This window comes from Lampetra planeri, chromosome 49 (assembly GCF_965212315.1).
Source record: "Lampetra planeri chromosome 49, kcLamPlan1.2.h2, whole genome shotgun sequence".
Taxonomy (NCBI): Eukaryota; Metazoa; Chordata; class Hyperoartia; order Petromyzontiformes; family Petromyzontidae; genus Lampetra; species Lampetra planeri.
The window spans coordinates 3,458,160-3,478,159 of record NC_136155.1 but is presented as its reverse complement, the minus strand read 5'-3'; the positions used below and the strand labels follow the sequence as shown (position 1 = coordinate 3,478,159).

The 20,000-nt window shown below is 53.6% G+C and overlaps 1 protein-coding gene across 2 annotated transcripts in view; it reads right to left on the bottom strand.

The window, feature by feature from the left end:
• Nucleotides 1–4,094: 4,094 nt before the first annotated feature.
• LOC144733926 (N-acetyllactosaminide alpha-1,3-galactosyltransferase-like) overlaps nt 4,095–20,000 on the bottom strand; it is a 40,488-nt gene continuing 24,582 nt past the window's right edge. Inside the window, exons 2-8 of one of the 2 annotated variants that reach the window (XM_078615943.1) lie at nt 17,586–17,748; nt 15,193–15,316; nt 14,032–14,118; nt 11,850–11,891; nt 9,957–10,094; nt 8,759–8,912; nt 4,095–5,579 (exon numbers count right to left, since the gene is read on the bottom strand). In XM_078615943.1, coding sequence (XP_078472069.1) covers nt 4,938–5,579; nt 8,759–8,912; nt 9,957–10,094; nt 11,850–11,891; nt 14,032–14,118; nt 15,193–15,284 — 1,155 coding nt within the window. In that variant the 5' untranslated portion in view covers nt 15,285–15,316; nt 17,586–17,748 and the 3' untranslated portion in view covers nt 4,095–4,937. The remainder of the gene's footprint in view (nt 5,580–8,758; nt 8,913–9,956; nt 10,095–11,849; nt 11,892–14,031; nt 14,119–15,192; nt 15,317–17,585; nt 17,749–20,000) is intronic. The other variant, XM_078615942.1, reaches the window with a different exon arrangement.

The window sequence follows — 20,000 nt, the reverse complement described above, 5'->3', positions numbered from 1 at the left end:
CTCCCCCCTCTCATCTCACTCCCCTACCTCTCCCCCCCCCCATCTCACTCCCCTACTTCTCCCCTCCCATCTCACTCCCCTACCTCTCCCCTCCCATCTCACTCCCCTACCTCTCCCCTCTCATCTCACTCCCCTACCTCTCCCCTCCCCTCTCACTCTCCTACCTCTCCCCTCTCACCTCACTCCCCTACCTCTCCCTCCCATCTCACTCCCCTACCTCTCCCTCTCATCTCACCCCCCTACCTCTCCCTCCCATCTCACTACCCTACCTCTCCCCTCCCATCTCACTCCCCTACCTCTCCCCCCCATCTCACTCCCCTACCTCTCCCCTCCCATCTCACTCCCCTACCTCTCCCCTCCCATCTCACTCCCCTACCTCCCCCTCTCATCTCACTCCCCTACCTCTCCCCTCCCATCTCACTCCCCTACCTCCCCCCTCTCATCTCACTCCCCTACCTCTCCCCTCCCATCTCACTCCCCTACCTCTCCCCTCTCACCTCACTCCCCTACCTCTCCCCTCCCATCTCACTCCCCTACCTCCTCCCTCTCATCTCACTCCCCTACCTCTCCCCTCTCACCTCACTCCCCTACCTCTCCCCTCCCATCTCACTCCCCTACCTCTCCCCTCTCATCTCACTCCCCTACCTCTCCCATCCCACTCCCCTATCTCCCCCCTCTCATCTCACTCCCCTACCTCTCCCCCCCCAATCTCACTCCCCTACTTCTCCCCTCCCATCTCACTCCCCTACCTCTCCCCTCCCATCTCACTCCCCTACCTCCCCCCTCTCATCTCACTCCCCTACCTCTCCCCTCCCATCTCACTCTCCTACCTCTCCCCTCTCACCTCACTCCCCTACCTCTCCCTCCCATCTCACTCCCCTACCTCTCCCCTTTCATCTCACTCCCCTACCTCTCCCTCCCATCTCACTCCCCTACCTCTCCCTCCCATCTCACTCCCCTACCTCTCCCCTCTCATCTTACTCCCCTACCTCTCCCCTCTCATCTCACTCCCCTACCTCTCCCCTCCCCTCTCACTCTCCTACCTCTCCCCTCTCACCTCACTCCCCTACCTCTCCCTCCCATCTCACTCCCCTACCTCTCCCCTCTCATCTCACTCCCCTACCTCCCCCTCCCATCTCACTCCCCTACCTCTCCCCTCCCATCTCACTCCCCTACCTCTCCCCTCTCATCTCACTCCCCTACCTCTCCCCTCCCATCTCACTCCCCTACCTCTCCCGTCTCATCTCACTGCCCTACCTCTCCCTTACCCATCCCACTCCACTCCCCTCTGCGACACCGCACACGCACACCACGAATGTCACTCGCAATGCCAAGTGGAGTGTTGCGAGTGGGGGCTTTTTGTTTTTTTATTCGACAAACCGATCAGTGGAGGAAGTCGCTGGGAGTCGGCGGGGGGGGGGGTCACCGCGAGTAGACGGGGAACAGCTCCGCCGCAACTTGAACGCCGTCGCAGCGCCCACCTCAAGGTCTCCACAGGAAGCGCTGCTGCACAGAGGGGGCCCCGCGTGGACCTCAACGTTGCGCGCCAACGTGGAGGCAACGTTGCGTCAATGTTGGCGTCAACGTTGGCGTCAACGTTTACCCAACTTTGGGCCAACATTGACTCAGCATGGCGCCAACGTTGGCCCAATGTTCAGTGAACGTTGCCTCAATGTTTGGCTAACGTTGGGTGAACGTTGGCCCAACGTTGGGTGAACGTTGCGCGAACGTTGAGTCACCGTTGGGCCTACTTTGGGTGAACGTTGGCCCAACGTTGATGCAACTTTGGGCCAACAGTTGAACTTTGCGTCAATGTGGGAGCAACGTTCCGACGGGTCCCAGCCACACGACGGTGAGGCGGACACGTGGCCCCCGACCCCCCCCCCGACCCCCCCCCCCCCCCCATCATCATTTATCACTTTGTAATAAAGGACTCTTTCACTGTGTCTGTCTCCGTTGTCTTTTATTGGGTTCTTTACAACTTGTCCCACACGGCCCTCGCTCAGAGCCTCCCCGCTTGGCAGCTCGACAGCTGCCTTCGCTCCCGTAGCCTTTCCCCACTCCGATGCAGCTCCGCTGCAGGTCCCCTGTGCAGTCCTTCAGCTGCTCTCGCCGCAGCTCCACCGCTGCTCTCTGTTTCTCCTGTGCCCGGTCACCGCTGGCCGACGGTGCCGAGTCTCACCGCGTGGCGATCTCGCCACTCTCCACCCTCTGCCCTGCGTGGCCTCACCCTGTCTTTATTCCCATACTCTCCCCCCGTCTCTTCCGGTTCTCTCCCTTAAGAGCTTACCCCTCTCCCTCACGTGACCTAACCCCTCCCCCCGTGACGTCATATCCGCGAGGCCGTTTACGCCCGCATTACAACTTTAACACGCAGCAGGCTTTCGCGACCAATATAATCCATAATCGAGGGGGTTTTTTGGTTGGATATTGCCAAACAAGTTCTAGTGAGACGTCATACTCAAGATTGTAAATGTTGTGGCTTGGCTCTGCAACACACAACTGGCGTGCTGTACTAGTGGCGAATGGGGCACGTTCTGTTCACATGACAACCCCTATTAGTTGGCTGTGTCGGGTGGTGGCGGGTTTAACGACACAACATTTACATATTTACGCGATCTAACCCAAACAATACCTCTATTATGGATCGTTCATTACATTTCCAGGTTTACGTTCGCTCTTCATGCTCCGGAGTTTCCCGACACAGCGAAGTTCGTGACATCGCGAGTTCAAATCGCGCCCGCTCAGCCCATCATCAAGATCCCACCGAGGTCGACTAAAACAGGGAACAGCTGGTAGCATGTCAGCAGCCGTCATCCATCGTATGGCGACACCCCCTTGCAGCTCACACCGGCTGCTGGGACAAGTGCTGTTAGCGAGTGGCACCAATAAAAGCCAGCACAGCACATGAAAGGGGGGGTGGCCAGTACCACCGCCCTTGTCTCCCCAGTTGCTGACATTTACCCACAGCAGGCACGGAACCGGTTCAGGTTAACGAATCGGAACTCGCATCGCCTGGGTTCGTGGGTCGAACCGCTTCATGCCCGCCGCCGCTCCCACACCACCCGCAGTCCCGGCCACGTTAATGTGGAATTTCCACTGTTGCCCGATAAACTCGTTTTTTTCCTTCCGAGTTCACTTCCTCGACAGCCATCAAAAACGGCCGCTTTCCCGGGCGGCCCCAGCGACCTCGCCGCCACCACTGCCTGCGGCCCAACCGGAGTCTCATCCCCAGAGGTCGCAACTGGGTACCCGATACCCGTACCCTACCCGATACCCGGCTACCCGTACCCGGCCGGGTACGCGTACCCGTTTGCGACCCTGGTGCGGCCGGGTACGGGTAAGGAATCAAAACCCGTTTGCGACCTCTGATGAGCGGTCGCGTCGCGGCCACTTCGGCGTTGGGATGCTGCTGGATACTTCTGGACGCCACCCACGTGCGCGCCCCGGTCTTTTCTCCGTCCTGCGTACGCATCTCTTGCGTTCTCGCGGACTGCGCTTTACCCCCTGTATTTTCTATGATTTATTATAACGCGAATTTTTACATAACGCGCTGTTCTTCAGGAACGCAATGACCACCACGCTAGAGGAGAACGGGCCGTTACGGTATTTGCCGTGGACCTATAGAACCGCTTGCGTGGAGCAAGAGCGGAGAGGGTGCTGGGGACAGCGCTGACTGAATTGCCTTTTGCTGCCCACCGGAAGCTAGAGTTGAAGAAACCGGTCCGGACTTTCGCTCGTCCTGAAATCAGCGGCACTGCAGGCCGAGCATGCTCCCGGCTGACCGTGAGAGGCTGAGTGTTTTTAGTTATTTTTATTATATTATCATGGAGAGACCGATCTGTATGGGATGGCCCGGCTGAGCTAATTCCGCTTGTTCGTTATAAAAAAAAAAATTGCCGTTCCCCCGGTTTTTTGCCCGGACTCGAACATCCCCGCGAAGACGAATCGAAAGTTTACTCGGTGACACGTTGGGATCAACGCGTCGCGCTCGGGTTGCCCAAGAGGATTGCCACGAGTTCTACGACAATTCAACGCGGTAAGGCCCGGCTGATTTGAGCGAGGGCCGTTTTGTTTAAAAAGGAAAATGATCGTCATCTTTATATATCTTTAATCGTCACTATGTACATACAGTAAATTTATAAATGTAGAAAAATACATGTGCTGTAGCCCCGAATCAAGACCACGTGGACAATTAGCCCCAAGCTGTAAAAAATAAATAATAAATACACTCTGAAGCCTGCGACCCAATCCCTGCCACCACGAATCACAAAACAACGCAACCGTTTAGATTTAAATTAGGGGAGATAAAAAATATATTACATTAGATTCGACCAAAAAACACAACGCCATCAATAGACAGCGTCGCGCGCACATAAATACGCGTGAGCAGAACACGTCGCATGCCATCCAACCACGCTGAGACACAAAGATGAAGATTCCCCCCCCCCTCTCCACACCGTATAGCATCAACATACCGCTGGCGCAAGTGCTGGGTAAGCAGCGAGTGAACCCCGGTTATAGCGGTGTGGGATGTGGGTTAGGAGCGACTTAACCCCGTGCTATAATGCCGTGCGTTCGGAGTGAGTTCACCCCGAGATCTAACCGCTCAACGCTCGACGCAACCGTTCAAGACCCCCCCTCCTCCTGCCGCCCCCCCCCCCCCGCCCGCCCACCAGAGGTCGCAACCGGGTACCCGATACCCGTACCCTACCCGATACCCGGCTACCCGTACCCGGCCGGGTAGCCGTTTGCGACCCTGGTGCGGCCGGGTACGGGTAGGCCGCGAGTCACTGGTGAGTCACCGTTTGTCACTCATTTCTCAACGTCTTGTCTCTTCTCACAATTCAAGTTCCTAGAATCAACCCACCCGCGCCTGCAACATGGCTTCATCCCAAAGGTCGCAATCGGGTACCAGATACCCGTACCCTACCCAATCAGGTACCAGATACCCGTACCCTACCCGTACCCGTTTGCGACCTCTGCCGCCCACCCTTCGCACCGCCACCGCCACCACCGACACCGCCGCCGCTCAGCCCCTCGTTCTCGCGCAGCACATTGTACTCCTTGGGCGCCCACTCGAGACGCACGAGCCGGATGGCCTGCGACATGCCGATCTTGGGGTCCCAGCAGTACTCGGGCGACAGCAGCTTGCTGGGCCTGTGGTCCAGAAAGTAGCGGTTCAGGTGGCTCTCGTCGTGCCACAGGGCTTCGACGCCCGCGTCGCGGTCCCGCGAGATGCCCGCGTAGATGCCGCGCGTCACGTTCAGCACTGCGGCGCATCGTCCGCCGAACACCGCCGCGTGGTAGTAGAAGTCGCCGGCGCCCGGCGCGATGTAGGCCACCGACTCGGGCCGCCGCTCGTACGTGAAGGCCTCGGGCGGCTGGTCGAAGTACCAGGCCTGGAGCAGCGCCACCGTGTCGCCCAGCGCCTCGGCGCCCCAGCGCGCCGTGAAGTGCTGGTCGACGTCGAAGCAGAAGATGTAGTCGTGCGAGCGCGACACGGTGCCCTCGATCAGGTCGCCGATCATCTTCATGCGGTCCATGGAGATGTCCTGCCAGCGGGCCCGCTTCTCCACCTGGTGGTGGGTGGGTGGGGGATGGTGGTGGCAGTGGTGGGTGGTGGTTGGGTGGCGGTGGTCAGTGGTGGTGGCAATGGTGGGTGGGTGGTGGAGATGATGGCAGTGGTGGGTGGCGGTGGTGATTGTAGCGGTGGTGGGGTGGTGCCAATGGTGGCAGTGGTGGGTGGTGGTTGGGTGGGCAGTGGTGGCGGTGGTGGCAATGGTGGGTGGGTGGTGGCGATGGTGGTGGTGGGTGGGTGGTGGCGATGGTGGTGGTGGGTGGGTGGTGGCGGTGGTGGTGGGTAGGTGGTGGCAGTGTGGCGGATACACCCTCCATGTTAGAGAAACATGATTACCCCATCAAAGTGTAGAGGCGAAGTGGGTGACATCACGTCACGCGCGCCCCTCGGAGAGAGTGGCGTCGCGGGACGTGACGTCAGGCGGGCCGTGGAGGACGATGACGTCATGCCCCACGGGGGGGGGGGGTGTATTTAAAGGGGGACCCGGGATGGAACCGGGGTTCGTCGGGGGTAGGAGTGGGTTCTCGGGGAGTTGATCCTCACACGAGGCTAGGGGAGGCTACTCCGCCCGACCGGCCGAGGTTGGGGGTAGTCCAGCCCGGGGCAGGGTGGACAGGCGAGTTAGCCGGGGTGTAGGGGTCCCAGTCCCCTGTCCCCTGGGGGAGTTATTGGCTAGGGGGGGGGTGCTGGTTCGGCATAAGCCTTATCCACTCGGCGTAAGCCCCGAACAACTTGGCGTAAGCCCTTAAATAAACGTGGCGTGAGCCTCTAACAACAACCTGCATCGGAGTCGTAAATTGCACCTCAACAAAAGCAAGGATTTCCCCCCCCCCCCCCCCCGTTGACTCACTCACGTAAATGAGACCTCATGTTGCCCTGTTGAGCTCTCACCGGGTCTGACTAAACAACATTTGACTAACCGCCAGAGGCTTTTTGGCGTGCCACTGCGTGTGACCGTGCCCCACGACGGAGCCGCGCCCGGTGTTCAGTGCCGGGGAATTTGCCATCGGCCAGCATCATCGACAGAGGTCGTCATCGTCGCTTCAGGCATGACCGCGCGATATCCAACCCAATTCTAAAATAAACTCGGCTCTAAACTTTACTTTGTTCTTCTTGGTTCTTTCGGTAAAAGTCACGTAGAAGGGAAATAATGAAATAGCAAAAATAAAGCCATCAAATTCTCACGACGGTTTATTTTTATTATTTTATTATCTCACTTCTACGTGACTTTACCGAAAGAAGCAATAACACGTGCCGAGTAGTCAATCATGGCATAGACCTCGGATGCAGCAAGTCAAAGTTCAGCAGCGATTGTATCCCGCTGCGATGAACAGCGATTACAGCCACTGCTTCTCAACTCCTCTGTAGCTCAGTGAAATGTAATAAAATAATTCTCACGACGTTTCGGCCACAACGCAAGCAGCCGTCCTCAGGTGAAGGACAGGTCTGCTTGCGTTATGGCCGAAACGTCGTGAGAATTATTTTATTATGTTTCATTTTTATTATTGTATAATTTCCCTTCTATGTGACTTCACCGAAAGAACCAAGAAGATGAATCCCTGCAGTCACGAAAGCTTTAAATCGACACTTTTAACTTTACTTTGTTTAATTTGTGCCGGGTAAGGCCCTGCTGAGCTGCTGTGTGTTTCAGAAGTGACCACGTGGCCACGACAAATGATCGCGCAAACAAAATTGGCCAATCGCCATCACGTGCAGATGCGTCGCAGCCACGCACTCTAAACACGTGACATCGATTCTAAATGCGGAGGGGGGAGACCCGGAGGACCCGGACAAAAATCCACGGGGGAACACGCAAACTCAAAATATGCAGCAGCAGCAGCAGGCGTTAGGGTCGGGATCGAACCCACGACCTCCTGTATACCAGGCGAGGTAGCTAACATCTCCTAGCCACCGTGATGATGATGATGAGAGAGAGACACGCAAACTCAAAATATACAGCAGCAGCAGGTGTTGTCAGGGTCGTGATCGAACCCAAGACCTCCTGTATACCAGGCGAGGTAGTTAACATCTCCTAGCCACCGTGATGATTACACTGTGTAATACTTTTTTTTGTTCCTGGGTACTAACTTTATTTCTTAATTTCTTCTGCCTAAAACATACAGAAAATGCCTATTATTCTCCACAAACTTTGTTTTTGTGACCAGGACAGTGATATTTTGGAATGTATCCTATTTTCCAGAACATTCCTGATAGATTCAGTGCTGAGTAAACTTCTAGAACATGCCAGAACTTTCCAGTAATATAAATAGTAGTATAAATACAGGGATCTTAAGCCCACCAGTTCAGTTTAGTTCCAGCTGCCTAAGTGGATACATATCTGCATTTTTCTGAGATGGCATCTAGAGGCTCCAAGCATCCGGCAGACGCATTTTGCGATGTCTGCGGCCAATTTATCAAGACAAGAGCGAAAAAGTACTCTGTGGAAGCATCTGCTAAGATGTGTGAAACCTACAAGCCATATATCGGCATGCCTGTCAGGGATCAAGACAAACCCTGGGCACCGCATTTCACCTGCGAGCAATGAAAAAAAAAAAATGGACAATTGTTGCTCGGAATTTTATGTTATCAAATTTGTTTGAAAATAATAAAATTGTAAAAGTTAATCATTTTTAAATATTTTACAATTTTCATAGTTATTGAAAAAATATATATCATATATAAAAAATGTTGGGAGAATCTCTTACACATTAATCATGGTTCCCCCCCCCCCACCACACCTGGCTCACTTTCCCCCACCACGCCTGGCTCCCCCACCACGCCTGGCTCACTCCCCCCCACCACACCTGGCTCCCCCCCTACCACGCCTGGCTCACCCCGCCCACCACGCCTGGCACACTCCCCCCCCCCACTACACCTGGTTCCCCTCCCCCCACCACACCTGGCTCACCCCTCCCACCACGCCTGACTCACCCTCACCCCACCCCCCACACTTGGCTCACCCCCCCCCCACCACACTTGGCTCACCCCCCCCACCACACTTGGCTCACGCCTCCCACCACGCCTGACTCACCCTCACCCCACCCCCCACACTTGGCTCACTCCCCCCACCACACCTGGCTCACCCCCCCCCCCCCACGCGTGACTCACCCTCACCCCACCCCCCACACTTGGCTCACCCCCCCCCCCCCACACCTGGCTCCCCCCCCCCCGGCTCACCTCCACCATGGCGAGCGAGCGTCCCGGAGCGAGTGGCTCCATGTGTGGCACGTGGCTGGCGTTCTCCACGAAGGCGTAGTAGGTCACGTTGTGTCCCACCATGAAGTGCTTCTCCGCCGTCGTCAGGAACCTCGCCAGGTATTTGTCCAGGTACCTGGGGGGCACGGAGGAAGGGGGTCAGGGGTCAGGGGGTCACAGAGCACGTGCCGGTGAGTGGTGGTTGGATTGCTCCGGGGCTCAGGGGCGTGGCTGCGATGTCGTCTGGCGGCACTCCCCACCCTGTCGTCCACTCCGGTTCTGAAGGAGGCCCCGTCGCCCGAAACGTCGCCTGTTGTGTATTCTTTGTTTTCTTTAGAAGGCCACAAACCACAGTTTGCAAATCGATCCACCGCTCCCCCTCCACACCCCTCCCCTCCACCACCCCTCCCCTTCATCCCTCCACGACCCCTCCACCCCCCTCCCCTCCACCACCCCTCCCCTTCATCCTCCCCTCCCCTTCATCCTCCCCTCCCCTCCACCCCCCCTCCCCTCCACCACCCCTCCCCTTCATCCCTCCACCACCCCTCCCCTTCATCCCTGTACCACCCCTCCACCCCCCTCCACCACCCCTCCCCTTCATCCCTCCACAACCCCTCCACCCCTCCCTTCCACCACCCCTCCACCACCCCTCCACCCCCCTCCACCACCCCTCCACCACCCCTCCCCTTCATCCCTCCACCACCCCTCCCCTTCATCCCTCCACCAAAGACAAAGCTGCACGGCACGGTGTATAACCTGCACATACTGCCGGGGCAAGTGCTATGGGGTTGTGGCCAGCAGCACCACGCCCGCCGGCCGCCTTTGTCTCCCCAGTGGCGATTTTGATGTTTGCCACAACCACAACCACCAACACCACAACAACCATCACCACAACCCCCACAACAACCACAACAACCATCACCACAATCACCACAACAACCACCAACCACAACAACCGTCACCACAACCACCACAACAACCATCATCAAAACCACCACAACAACCACCACAACAACCATCACCACAACCACAACAACCACCACCACAACCACAACAACCATCACCACCAACCACAACAACCACCACAACAACCACCACCACAACCACAACCACCACCACAACAACCACCAACAACCACCACCACAACAGGGGCGGGTGAGCGAGCGAGCGTGCGTCTCACCGGCCGAGCGCGAACACGGTGAGTGCTACTCGCGTCTTCCTCTTCTCGAAGAGGCGGTCCACGTGGTCCGGCTGGAACGTTCCATCCCACACGATGGGGGCCCCCCACGGCGCCTCCGTCCTCACATCATCGCGGGCCCTGGGTTTGGTGGCGTTAGGGTGACCACGTGTAGTGTCAATACGGTGTGTGTGTGTGTTGTGTGTGTGTAAGTGTGTTGTGTGTGTCAATACGTTGCGTGTAAGTGTGTTGTGTGTGTAAGTGTGGTGTGTGTGTGTGTTGTGTACGTTTTCATGTTTTCAGAGACCCATAGACGCACACAGAGACCCATAGACTCACGCAGATAACCATAGACTCAGAGACACATAGACTCGCACAGACATACATAGACTCACACAGAGATCCATAGACTCACACAGAGACCCATAGACTCACGCAGATAACCATAGACTCAGAGACACATAGACTCGCACAGACATACATAGACTCACACAGAGACCCATAGACTCACACAGAGACCCATAGACTCACACAGAGACCCATATACTCACACAGAGACCCATAGACTCACACAGAGAACCCATAATCTCACACAGAGACCCATAGTCTCACACAGAGACCCATAGACTCACACAGAGACCCATAGACTCACACAGAGACCCATAGACTCACACAGAGAACCCATAGACTCACACAGAGACCCATAGACTCACACAGAGACCTAAAAACTCGCACAGAGACCTAAAAACTCGCACAGGAACCCATACACTCACACAGAGACCCATAGACTCACACAGAGACCTAAAAACTCGCACAGGAACCCATACACTCACACAGAGACCCATAGACTCACACAGAGACCTAAAAACTCGCACAGGAACCCATACACTCACACAGAGACCCATAGACTCACACAGAGACCCATAGACTCACGCAGATAACCATAGACTCAGACACCCATAGACTCACACAGAGACCCATAGTATCTCGTCCTTTCCCCGCACCTCCCATTAGCACGGTTGGCTACGTACGGTGCAAAAGAGGTTCAACGTACATATTAAAACAATACAGGGTGTTTGAAAATAATGGACCCGATTTGAAATCTCTATATCTCTGCAACCACGAACCGCCCATGAATGAAACTCTTACCACTTGAAAGGGCGGGGCATAGAGAGGGCGGGGCATAGAGAGGGCGGGGCATAGAGAGGGCGGGGCATAGAGAGGGCGGGGCATAGAGAGGGCGGGGCATAGAGAGGGCGGGGCATCGAGTTTCAAATGACTACCGCGAGATGCCTCTCCCAGCGCACAAACAGCCCCTAGCCTCAGTCATTGGCGAGACACGCTGCCTCAACGTTGGAGAGGTCGCACGTGACCCCAAGACTTGGCGCTACACTCTTGGCCCCCAAGATCCCCAGACATCACTACACCCTGCGACTTTTTATTGTGGGGATACGTCAAAGACCGAGGTGTTTTTGTGCCACCAGTAGCGACTAATTTGGATGACCTCAAAGACGAATCACGGCAGCGGTGACTTCAGTGGAAGAAGACACTTTGAGAGGCGTTTGGGACGAATTCAATTATCGTCTCGATGTTGCCCGTACAGCAGGTGGAAGGCACATAGAGCATTTATAAAATGGTTTGGTAAAACGTGAGAACTCATTAAACCGTTTGTAACGTTTTGTGTCATTGCAACATGTTGCCATCGTGAAATATCCTGCTTTGAAATTGGGTCCATCTTGATAATTGTTTTTTTACCCTTCTATCTGGCAACAAAACCAATTATCACATTTTTACTGGAAAATGAGGTTCCCATATGGGTCCATCTTTTTAAACCACCCTGTATAATTCCTCGTGCATGTCGGACCCTGCGTGTGGGTTCATGGTGGCAAGCCTCACCTGGCGTTGAACATCGAATCTGGAACGCTCACGGGATGGTCCCTAAAACGGAGAGAGCAATCGACTTGGTTGAGTTCGTAGGTGTGGGGTGAGCTGGTGAGTGAGTTTCGATGAAACTAACCAAATTAGTTCGTGAGCGACTTTGTAGGGCGAGTGAATTGTTGAGCGAGTTCGTAAGTTGACGGGCGAGTGGGTTTTTGGGTCGGTGAGTGAGCGAATGGGTGACTGAGTGAGTGAGTGGGTGAGTGAGTGGGTGGGTGAGTGAGTGAGTGAGTGGGTGAGTGAGTGGGTGGGTGAGTGAGTGAGTGGGTGGGTGAGTGAGTGGGTGAGTGAGTGGGTGGGTGAGTGAGTGGGTGAGTGAGTGATTGCGTGAGTGGGTAAGTGAGTGGGTGAGTGATTGCGTGAGTGGGTGAGTGGGTGAGTGATTGCGTGGGTGAGTGAATGCGTGAGTGGGTGGGTGAGTGAGTGCGTGAGTGGGTGAGCTATTGCGTGAGTGGGTGAGTGAGTGATTGCGTGAGTGGGTGAGTAAAATGCGTGAGTGAGTGCGTGAGTGGGTGAGTGAATGCGTGAGTGGGTGAGTGCGTGAGTGGGTGAGTGATTGCGTGAGTGGGTGAGTGAGTGATTGCGTGAGTGGGTGAGTGAATGCGTGAGTGAGTGGGTGAATGCGTGAGTAATTGCGTGAGTGGGTGGGTGAATGCGTGAGTGAGTGCGGGAGTGGGTGAGTGGGTGAGTGAGTGCGTGAGTGGGTGAGTGAGTGCATGAGTGGGTGAGTGATTGGGTGAGTGGGTGAGTGAGTGATTATGTGAGTGGGTGGGTGAGTGAGTAATTGCGTGAGTGGGTGAGTCATTGGGCGAGTTGGTAAGCGAGCGAGGGAGTGGGCGAGTGAGTTCGTTCTTTCTTGGCGAGGTGAAACGTGGGAGCATGTAAATACAGGCGGACAGTCACGCACAATAGATTCCGCAGCACATGCTGTTCCTGCTTAGCCGCAGTCTGTAACGCCTGTGACAAGCGCAGTGCCACGTCGCGCCTAACTCAAAGAACAGCTTCCGACTGATCAAGATTGTCGATTTGTTTAGATTTCTTCTGCCACGTGGCTGTTTCTGCTCGGATTTCGATTCTCTTGTGGTTGGTTTTTTTTTGAGCGGGGGTGTCCGATGATCATCTCGGCTTCGTTGTCGTATCTGCTGCTGCTGCTTACGTCGTGACGATTGTCGTGCTTGCAAATGAGAATCTGATCCTGATACCTTGATGCTGATATTGCCAGACAGTCTCTCTCCCCCCACCCCCATCCAGGTGCTCATAAGCAGGCTCAGCCCACCTTAGGCTTCTGAGGTTTGTCTGCAAACCTTTGGAGGCATATACATTTCAATGGGCACATGTACCTGTTAATGGGCACATGTACCTGTTAATGGGCACATGTACCTTTCAATGGACACATGTACCTTTCAATGGGCACATGTACCTTTCAATGGGCACATGTACCTGTTAATGGGCACATGTACCTTTCAATGGGCACATGTACCTTTCAATGGGCACATGTACCTTTCAATGGGCACATGTACCTGTTAATGGGCACATGTACCTGTTAATGGACACATGTACCTTTCAATGGGCACATGCACCTGTCAATGGGCACATTGACCTGTTAATGGGCACATGTACCTTTCAATGGGCACATGTACCTTTCAATGGGCACATGTACCTGTTAATGGGCACATGTACCTGTTAATGGACACATGTACCTTTCAATGGGCACATGTACCTTTCAATGGGCACATGTACCTGTTAATGGGCACATGTACCTGTTAATGGGCACATGTACCTTTCAATGGGCACATGTACCTTTCAATGGGCACATGTACCTTTCAATGGGGACATGTACCTGTTAATGGGCACATGTACCTGTTAATGGGCACATGTACCTGTCAATGGGCACATGTACCTGTCAATGGGCACATGTACCTGTTAATGGGCACATGTACCTGTTAATGGGCACATGTACCTTTCAATGGGCACATGTACCTATCAATGGGCACATTGACCTGTTAATGGGCACATGTACCTTTCAATGGGCACATGTATCTTTCAATGGACACATGTACCTTTCAATGGACACATGCACCTGTTAATGGGCACATGTACCTGTTAATGGGCACATGTACCTGTGAATGGGGACATTTACCTGTCGTCAATATTGGATTCGATTCTGGGGGTATAAAATGGAGACTGCAAGGCGATGGTTAAAGCCTCCACGTAGAAGTTCCCAGTCCTGCAATGACACACGTCCCACACGGATGGGTGAGTGGGTGACTTGCTGGCTACGTGAGTGAGTGAGTGAGTGGATGGGTGAGTGGGTGGGTGTGTGAGTGGGTGGATGTGTGAGTGAGTGGGTGGGTGGGTGAGTGAGTGATTGGATGGGTGGATGTGTGAGTGGGTGGATGTGTGAGTGAGTGGGTGGGTGAGTGAGTGGATGGGTGAGTGATTGGATGGGTGGACGTGTGAGTGGGTGGGTGTGTGAGTGGGTGGATGTGTGGGTGAGTGAGTGGGTTGGTGAGTGAGTGGATGGGTGAGTGAGTGGATGGGTGGACGTGTGAGTGGGTGGGTGTGTGAGTGGGTGGATGTGTGGGTGAGTGAGTGTGTGGGTGAGTGAGTGGATGGGTGAGTGAGTGGATGGGTGGACGTGTGAGTGGGTGGGTGAGTGGGTGAGTGAGTGGGTGGGTGGGTGAGTGAGTGGGTGGGTGAGTGAGTGGATGGGTGAGTGAGTGGATGGGTGGATGTGTGAGTGGGTGGATGTGTGAGTGGGTGGATGTGTGGGTGAGTGAGTGGGTGGGTGAGTGAGTGAGTGATTGGGTGGGTGAGTGAGTGGATTGGTGAGTGAGTGGATGGGTGGATATGTGAGTGGGTGGGTGGGTGAGTGAGTGGGTGGGTGGGTGAGTGATTGGATGGGTGGGTGGGTGGGTGAGTGAGTGGATGGGTGTGTGAGTGGGTGAATGTGTGGGTGAGTGAGTGAGTGGGTGTGTGAGTGGGTGAATGTGTGGGTGAGTGAGTGGGTGAGTGAGTGGATGTGTGAGTGAGCGAATGTGTGGGTAAGTTACTCGGTGTGCGAGTGGGTGAGTTACCGGGTGGGTGAGTGAGTGGGTGGGTGAGTGAGTGAGTGGATGGGTGAGTGAGTGGATGGGTGGACGTGTGAGTGGGTGGGTGAGTGGCCGAGTGAGCGAGCGCGTGAGTGAGCGAGTGAATGAATGAGTGACGGAGTGAGCGAGCGAGTGAGTGAGCGAGCGAGTGAATGAGTGAGTGACGGAGCGAGCGAGCGAGTGAGCGAGTGTGCGAGCGAGCGACATGCCTTGACGCGTGCATGATGAATCCGAACGTGAAGCTGCCGATGATCAGCATCAGCAGGAGCAGCATGCGATGCAACGTTCCACTCATGGCCATCGCTCGCTCGCTGTCACGGCTCGCGGCCCTGCCTGGGGGTTCATCACGGGCACAGGCAGGCAACGTGAAGACGCGGACAGAGACGGGGGGGGGGGGGCGATCGCGAGGTGGGGCAAGCGGACGACGATGGGACATGGGTAGGGCCCACGTGGTCACGGCGTGGAGCGGCCATGGAAGAGGTTGTGGGTTCGATTACGACCCGTCTGGTAGAGGTTTGCTGCGTATTATGTTGGATATGTATCATATTCTTAGGTTCTTTCGGTAAAGTCACGTAGGTAAAAAATTTAAATTAAAAAATTAACCCGTAAAAACAAAATTTTTCATTATAAATCCTTTACATGCGTGGCATCGGTTTTATTTTATTATTCATTTCGGTTTTTCTTGAGTAAGAGTTTCATTTTTATCACATTGGTATTTTAAATTAAATATGACATTTTTTTTTCCTAAAAATAAATTGTCACGCACAACGAGTCTGTGTGCAAAATGTCAGCTCGATTGGATCACGGGAAGTGGGTTAAAAAACGACCGAAAGATTTGCACGGTCGTAAGCGCGCACGCAAGCAAGTTAACTTAATATAAAGGATTTAATAAAAGCAAAGTGATTTTTGTTTTATTTTTGTTTTGCTGTTATTAATTTTAATTTTTTACCTACGTGACTTTACCGAAAGAACCTAAGAATATGAATCCTTGCAGTCACGAAAGCTTCAAATCTAGAATGGATATGTATCGTTGTAGATTTGAAGCTTTCGTGACTGCAAGGATTCATACTCGTGGTTTTTTTTTCGGTAATGTCACGTGGGTGGGTGACTTTACCGAAAAAAACCTAAGAGTATGTATCGTTGTGTTTTTGTTTTCAGATAAATATATAAAACTTCGGTTGCGCTTCGAATTCTTACTCGCAGCCAAAACTCCGCAAGCCAATTCCGCGTCGAGGGGCAGGGCCTGCATTCCGTACAGGGTGAAGATTCGCGCCCTGTGACATCAACGTCTCGCCACCGAGGGTGCCACGTGGCTAGGAGATGTTGACTACCTCGCCTGGTACGCAGGAGGTCGTGGGTTCGATCCCGAGCCTGACGCCTGCTGCTGTATATTTGGAGTTTGCGTGTCTCTCTCTCTCTCATCATCATCACGGTGGCTATGAGATGTTAACTACCTCGCCTGGTATACAGGAGGTCGTGGGTTCGATCCCGACCCTGACGCCTGCTGTATTATTTGGAGTTTGCGTGTCTCTCTCTCTCTCATCATCACAGTGGCTAGGAGATGTTCACTACCTCGCCTGGTACGCAGGAGGTCGTGGGTTCGATCCCGAGCCTGACGCCTGCTGCTGTATATTTGGAGTTTGCGTGTCTCTCTCTCTCCCCGTGGTCGCGTGGATTTTTCTCAAGGTCCTCCAGTTTTTCCCTCCACATTTAAAATCAACATCACGCGTTTAGAGTAATTAAATATTAAAAAAAAAATCCTAAAAAGTGTAAAATTTTGCAAACATTTTTTCACGAAAATTCATTATCACGCACACCGAGTCTGTGTGGAAAATGTCAGCTCGATTGGATCACGGGAAGTGGGTTAAAAAACGACCGAAAGATTTGCACGGTCGTAAGCGCGCAAGCAAGCAAGCAAGTGCATTTAATATAAAGGATTTTAAAAATACCATCACTGCGAATGATATCGGTCGCGAAAGCCGACTTGCGTGTTGAACTGAAAAAACCCGTTGTGAGATCCGGGAAACGGCCGAGCGAACACCTCCTGCGGCGAAAGATGCATTTAGTTCTCGCGGAATGCGGTGGGCGAGTTTAAATTCCTTGCAGCAGCGACGGGAAAAAAGTCACTGATTGATGCCCATTTCTAAGTGTCGGTCTTCAAGGTGGTCGGGGGGTGGGGTGGAGGTTCACGTGAATACGAAATCGATGTCGTTCACGGTCAAATAACCAAATGTGAACTAAACTTAGAAAGCTTTATATACTTCCATTGGAACCTCATTTGCCAGTAAAACAAATGTAAATTGTTTTTGTTTTACCCTTCTATCTGGCGGAGACAAGATGACACCAAAAGGAGCACATTGTCTTTGAGTTGTGCGCCTTTTGGCGTCGTCTGGTCTCTAAGGAAAGCTGTCTCGGGTGTGGACCAATCAACTTCAAGGACAGTGCATACATTATCAGAGTTATGTTTTTTGTTTGCATTACGACTGCAGGTATTGTGGTCTATGCAAACATGACTCCTTGTAAAAAAAAAGGTGTCAGTTTTGTTGCCAGATAGAAGGGTAAAAAAACAATGCTCGCTTTATATACTTTCTTTTTGTTTTACCAGGTAAGGCTCACTGAGCTACAGAGGAGTTGAGAAGCAGTGGCTGTGATCGCTGTTCATCGCAGCGGGATTCAATCGCTGCTGAACTTTGACTTGCTGCATCCGAGGTCGATGCCATGATTGACTACTCGGCACGTGTTCTTGCTTCTTTCGGCGAAGTCACCTAGAAGGGAGATGATAAAATAATAAAAATAAACCGTCGTGAGAATTTTATTGTTTTATTTTTATTACTTTATTAGTTCCCTTCTACGTGACTTTTACCGAAAGAACCAAGAACATGAATCCCTGCAGTAACGAAATGAGGTAAGGGCCCGCTGAACGACCCTGGCTATTGAAAATGATCGCTCAACGAAGTGGGCGTATCATCGTCTCGTGGAAATGTTTAGCAGCAAAATACTTTAAAACACGCGCCACGTTGATTCTCAACGTGGAGGGAGAAACCGGAGGACCCCGAGAAAATCCACGGCTAGAGAGAGAGAGACACGCAAACTCCAAATAATACAGCAGGTGTCAGGGTCGGGATCGAACCCACGACCTCCTGTATACCAGGCGAGGTAGTTAACATCTCCTAGCCACCGTGATGATGATGAGAGAGAGAGACACGCAAACTCCAAATAATACAGCAGGCGTCAGGGTCGGGATCGAACCCACGACCTCCTGTATACCAGGCGAGGTAGTTAACATCTCCTAGCCACCGTGATGATGATGTGAGAGAGAGACACGCAAACTCCAAATGCACAGCAGGCGTCATGGTCGAGATCGAACCCACGGCCTCCTGTATACCAGGCGAGGTAGTTAACATCTCCTAGCCACCGTGATGATGATGAGAGAGAGAGACACGCAAACTCCAAATACTACAGCAGGCGTCAGGGTCGGGATCGAACCCACGACCTCCTGTACACCAGGCGAGGTAGTTAACATCTCCTAGCCACCATGCCCCCCAACGTAGCGGCAGGACCCTCCTGAAGTTGAGTCCCGAGTGTTGCTGCTCCTGCGTGCGTTGCGCCAAGGGAGGTCGTGTGACCATTAACTCCGACCCAGCCCCGCACCATTCATAAATAGGTGACGGGTTACGATCCAACGTTCCAGGTTAGTTATTAATTCACTGGTGGAGGTGGGGGGGAGGGGCGGGGGCGGGGGATGGGGGTGGGGGCGGGAGTGGGCGGTGTTATCTCATAATCTTTGTATCTTTCGGTGACGTCACGTAGATAGGTGCAAAGAAAATAACAAAACAAACTACGACGTTTCGATCACAAAACAAGCGGTCGTCATCAGGAGAAAAAAAACCTACATTTTCTTTTAACCTTTCTATTGTGTTTTTTACTATAAATTCCTGCAGTCACGAAAGCTTGAAGGCGAGACGGGACGCGATAAACTCTTTTCATTGCAAATTGTGTCAACACCGATATCGTTACGACTTCCCCCCCCCCAACTTCCCTCCCCCAGTGCCCGGTGATTCGGGGTGAAGGTTTCAGATTCAGGGCTCCGATTTGGTGGCAGTCGAGTGGCATTGTTGATTCAAGCGAGCCCGACTCTGCTGATGAGACACCGAAACATTGGGCAGTCCACTGGCATCGGCTCAAGCGAGCCCGACTCTGCTGATGAGACACTGCATGTTGAAACCGGTCGACGATTTCAACAATTCAAGCAAACCCGTTTGCTTAAAAGACACCGCATGTCGGAATCGGTCCACAAAGTTAGTTGTGTTGAATCAATCCTTGCCAATTAGATGCTCCCAGAAGGCTGTGTGACTGACGGAATGTAAAATAAACCCCATTGTTTATCAGTTGTTAAGGTGGAGACTATGACTTGATTCTTATGACATCGTTTTGATTCGATATTAAATGTGTAGTGGTGATACGCGCTGGGGTAGCGATCAGGTGCCAGCGCATCGTGATTGGATGTGTGTGTGGTGACGCGCGCTGACGGTGAGGGATCAGGGGTCAGCGCGGGATCGTGGGTTGTGTGGTGCTGATTGGCTGGGTGCCGGTGACGCGCTGGTGTGGGAGTGATCGGGTGGCAGCGCGGCGTGATTGGTTGGTGAGTGGAAACACGCGCTGGGGGAAAGAGGATCGTAGAGATAGCGCGTCGTGATTGGTTCACTAAGGAGCGATGCTCACATCGAGGTCCGCATCCGCTCTGTCTCCCGGGAGGAGGGACTATATAAGGTGATGCGCACAGGCGCACGGGGAGAGAGTAACCAGCGAAGACTGAAGACGGAGAGGAAGAGATAGGGCCCTGCGGTACCTAGTCCCGCAGTCCTGTGGGGACTGGGACTCTGTGTAACCCAGAGGCGAAGTGTAGGGTGAGCATGCAGTGTCAGCATGCAGCGTGTGTAGCCAGAGGCATAGGGTCTACACGAGACGAGTGATGTGTGTGTAGCCGGAGGCATAGGGTCTACACGAGACGAGTGAT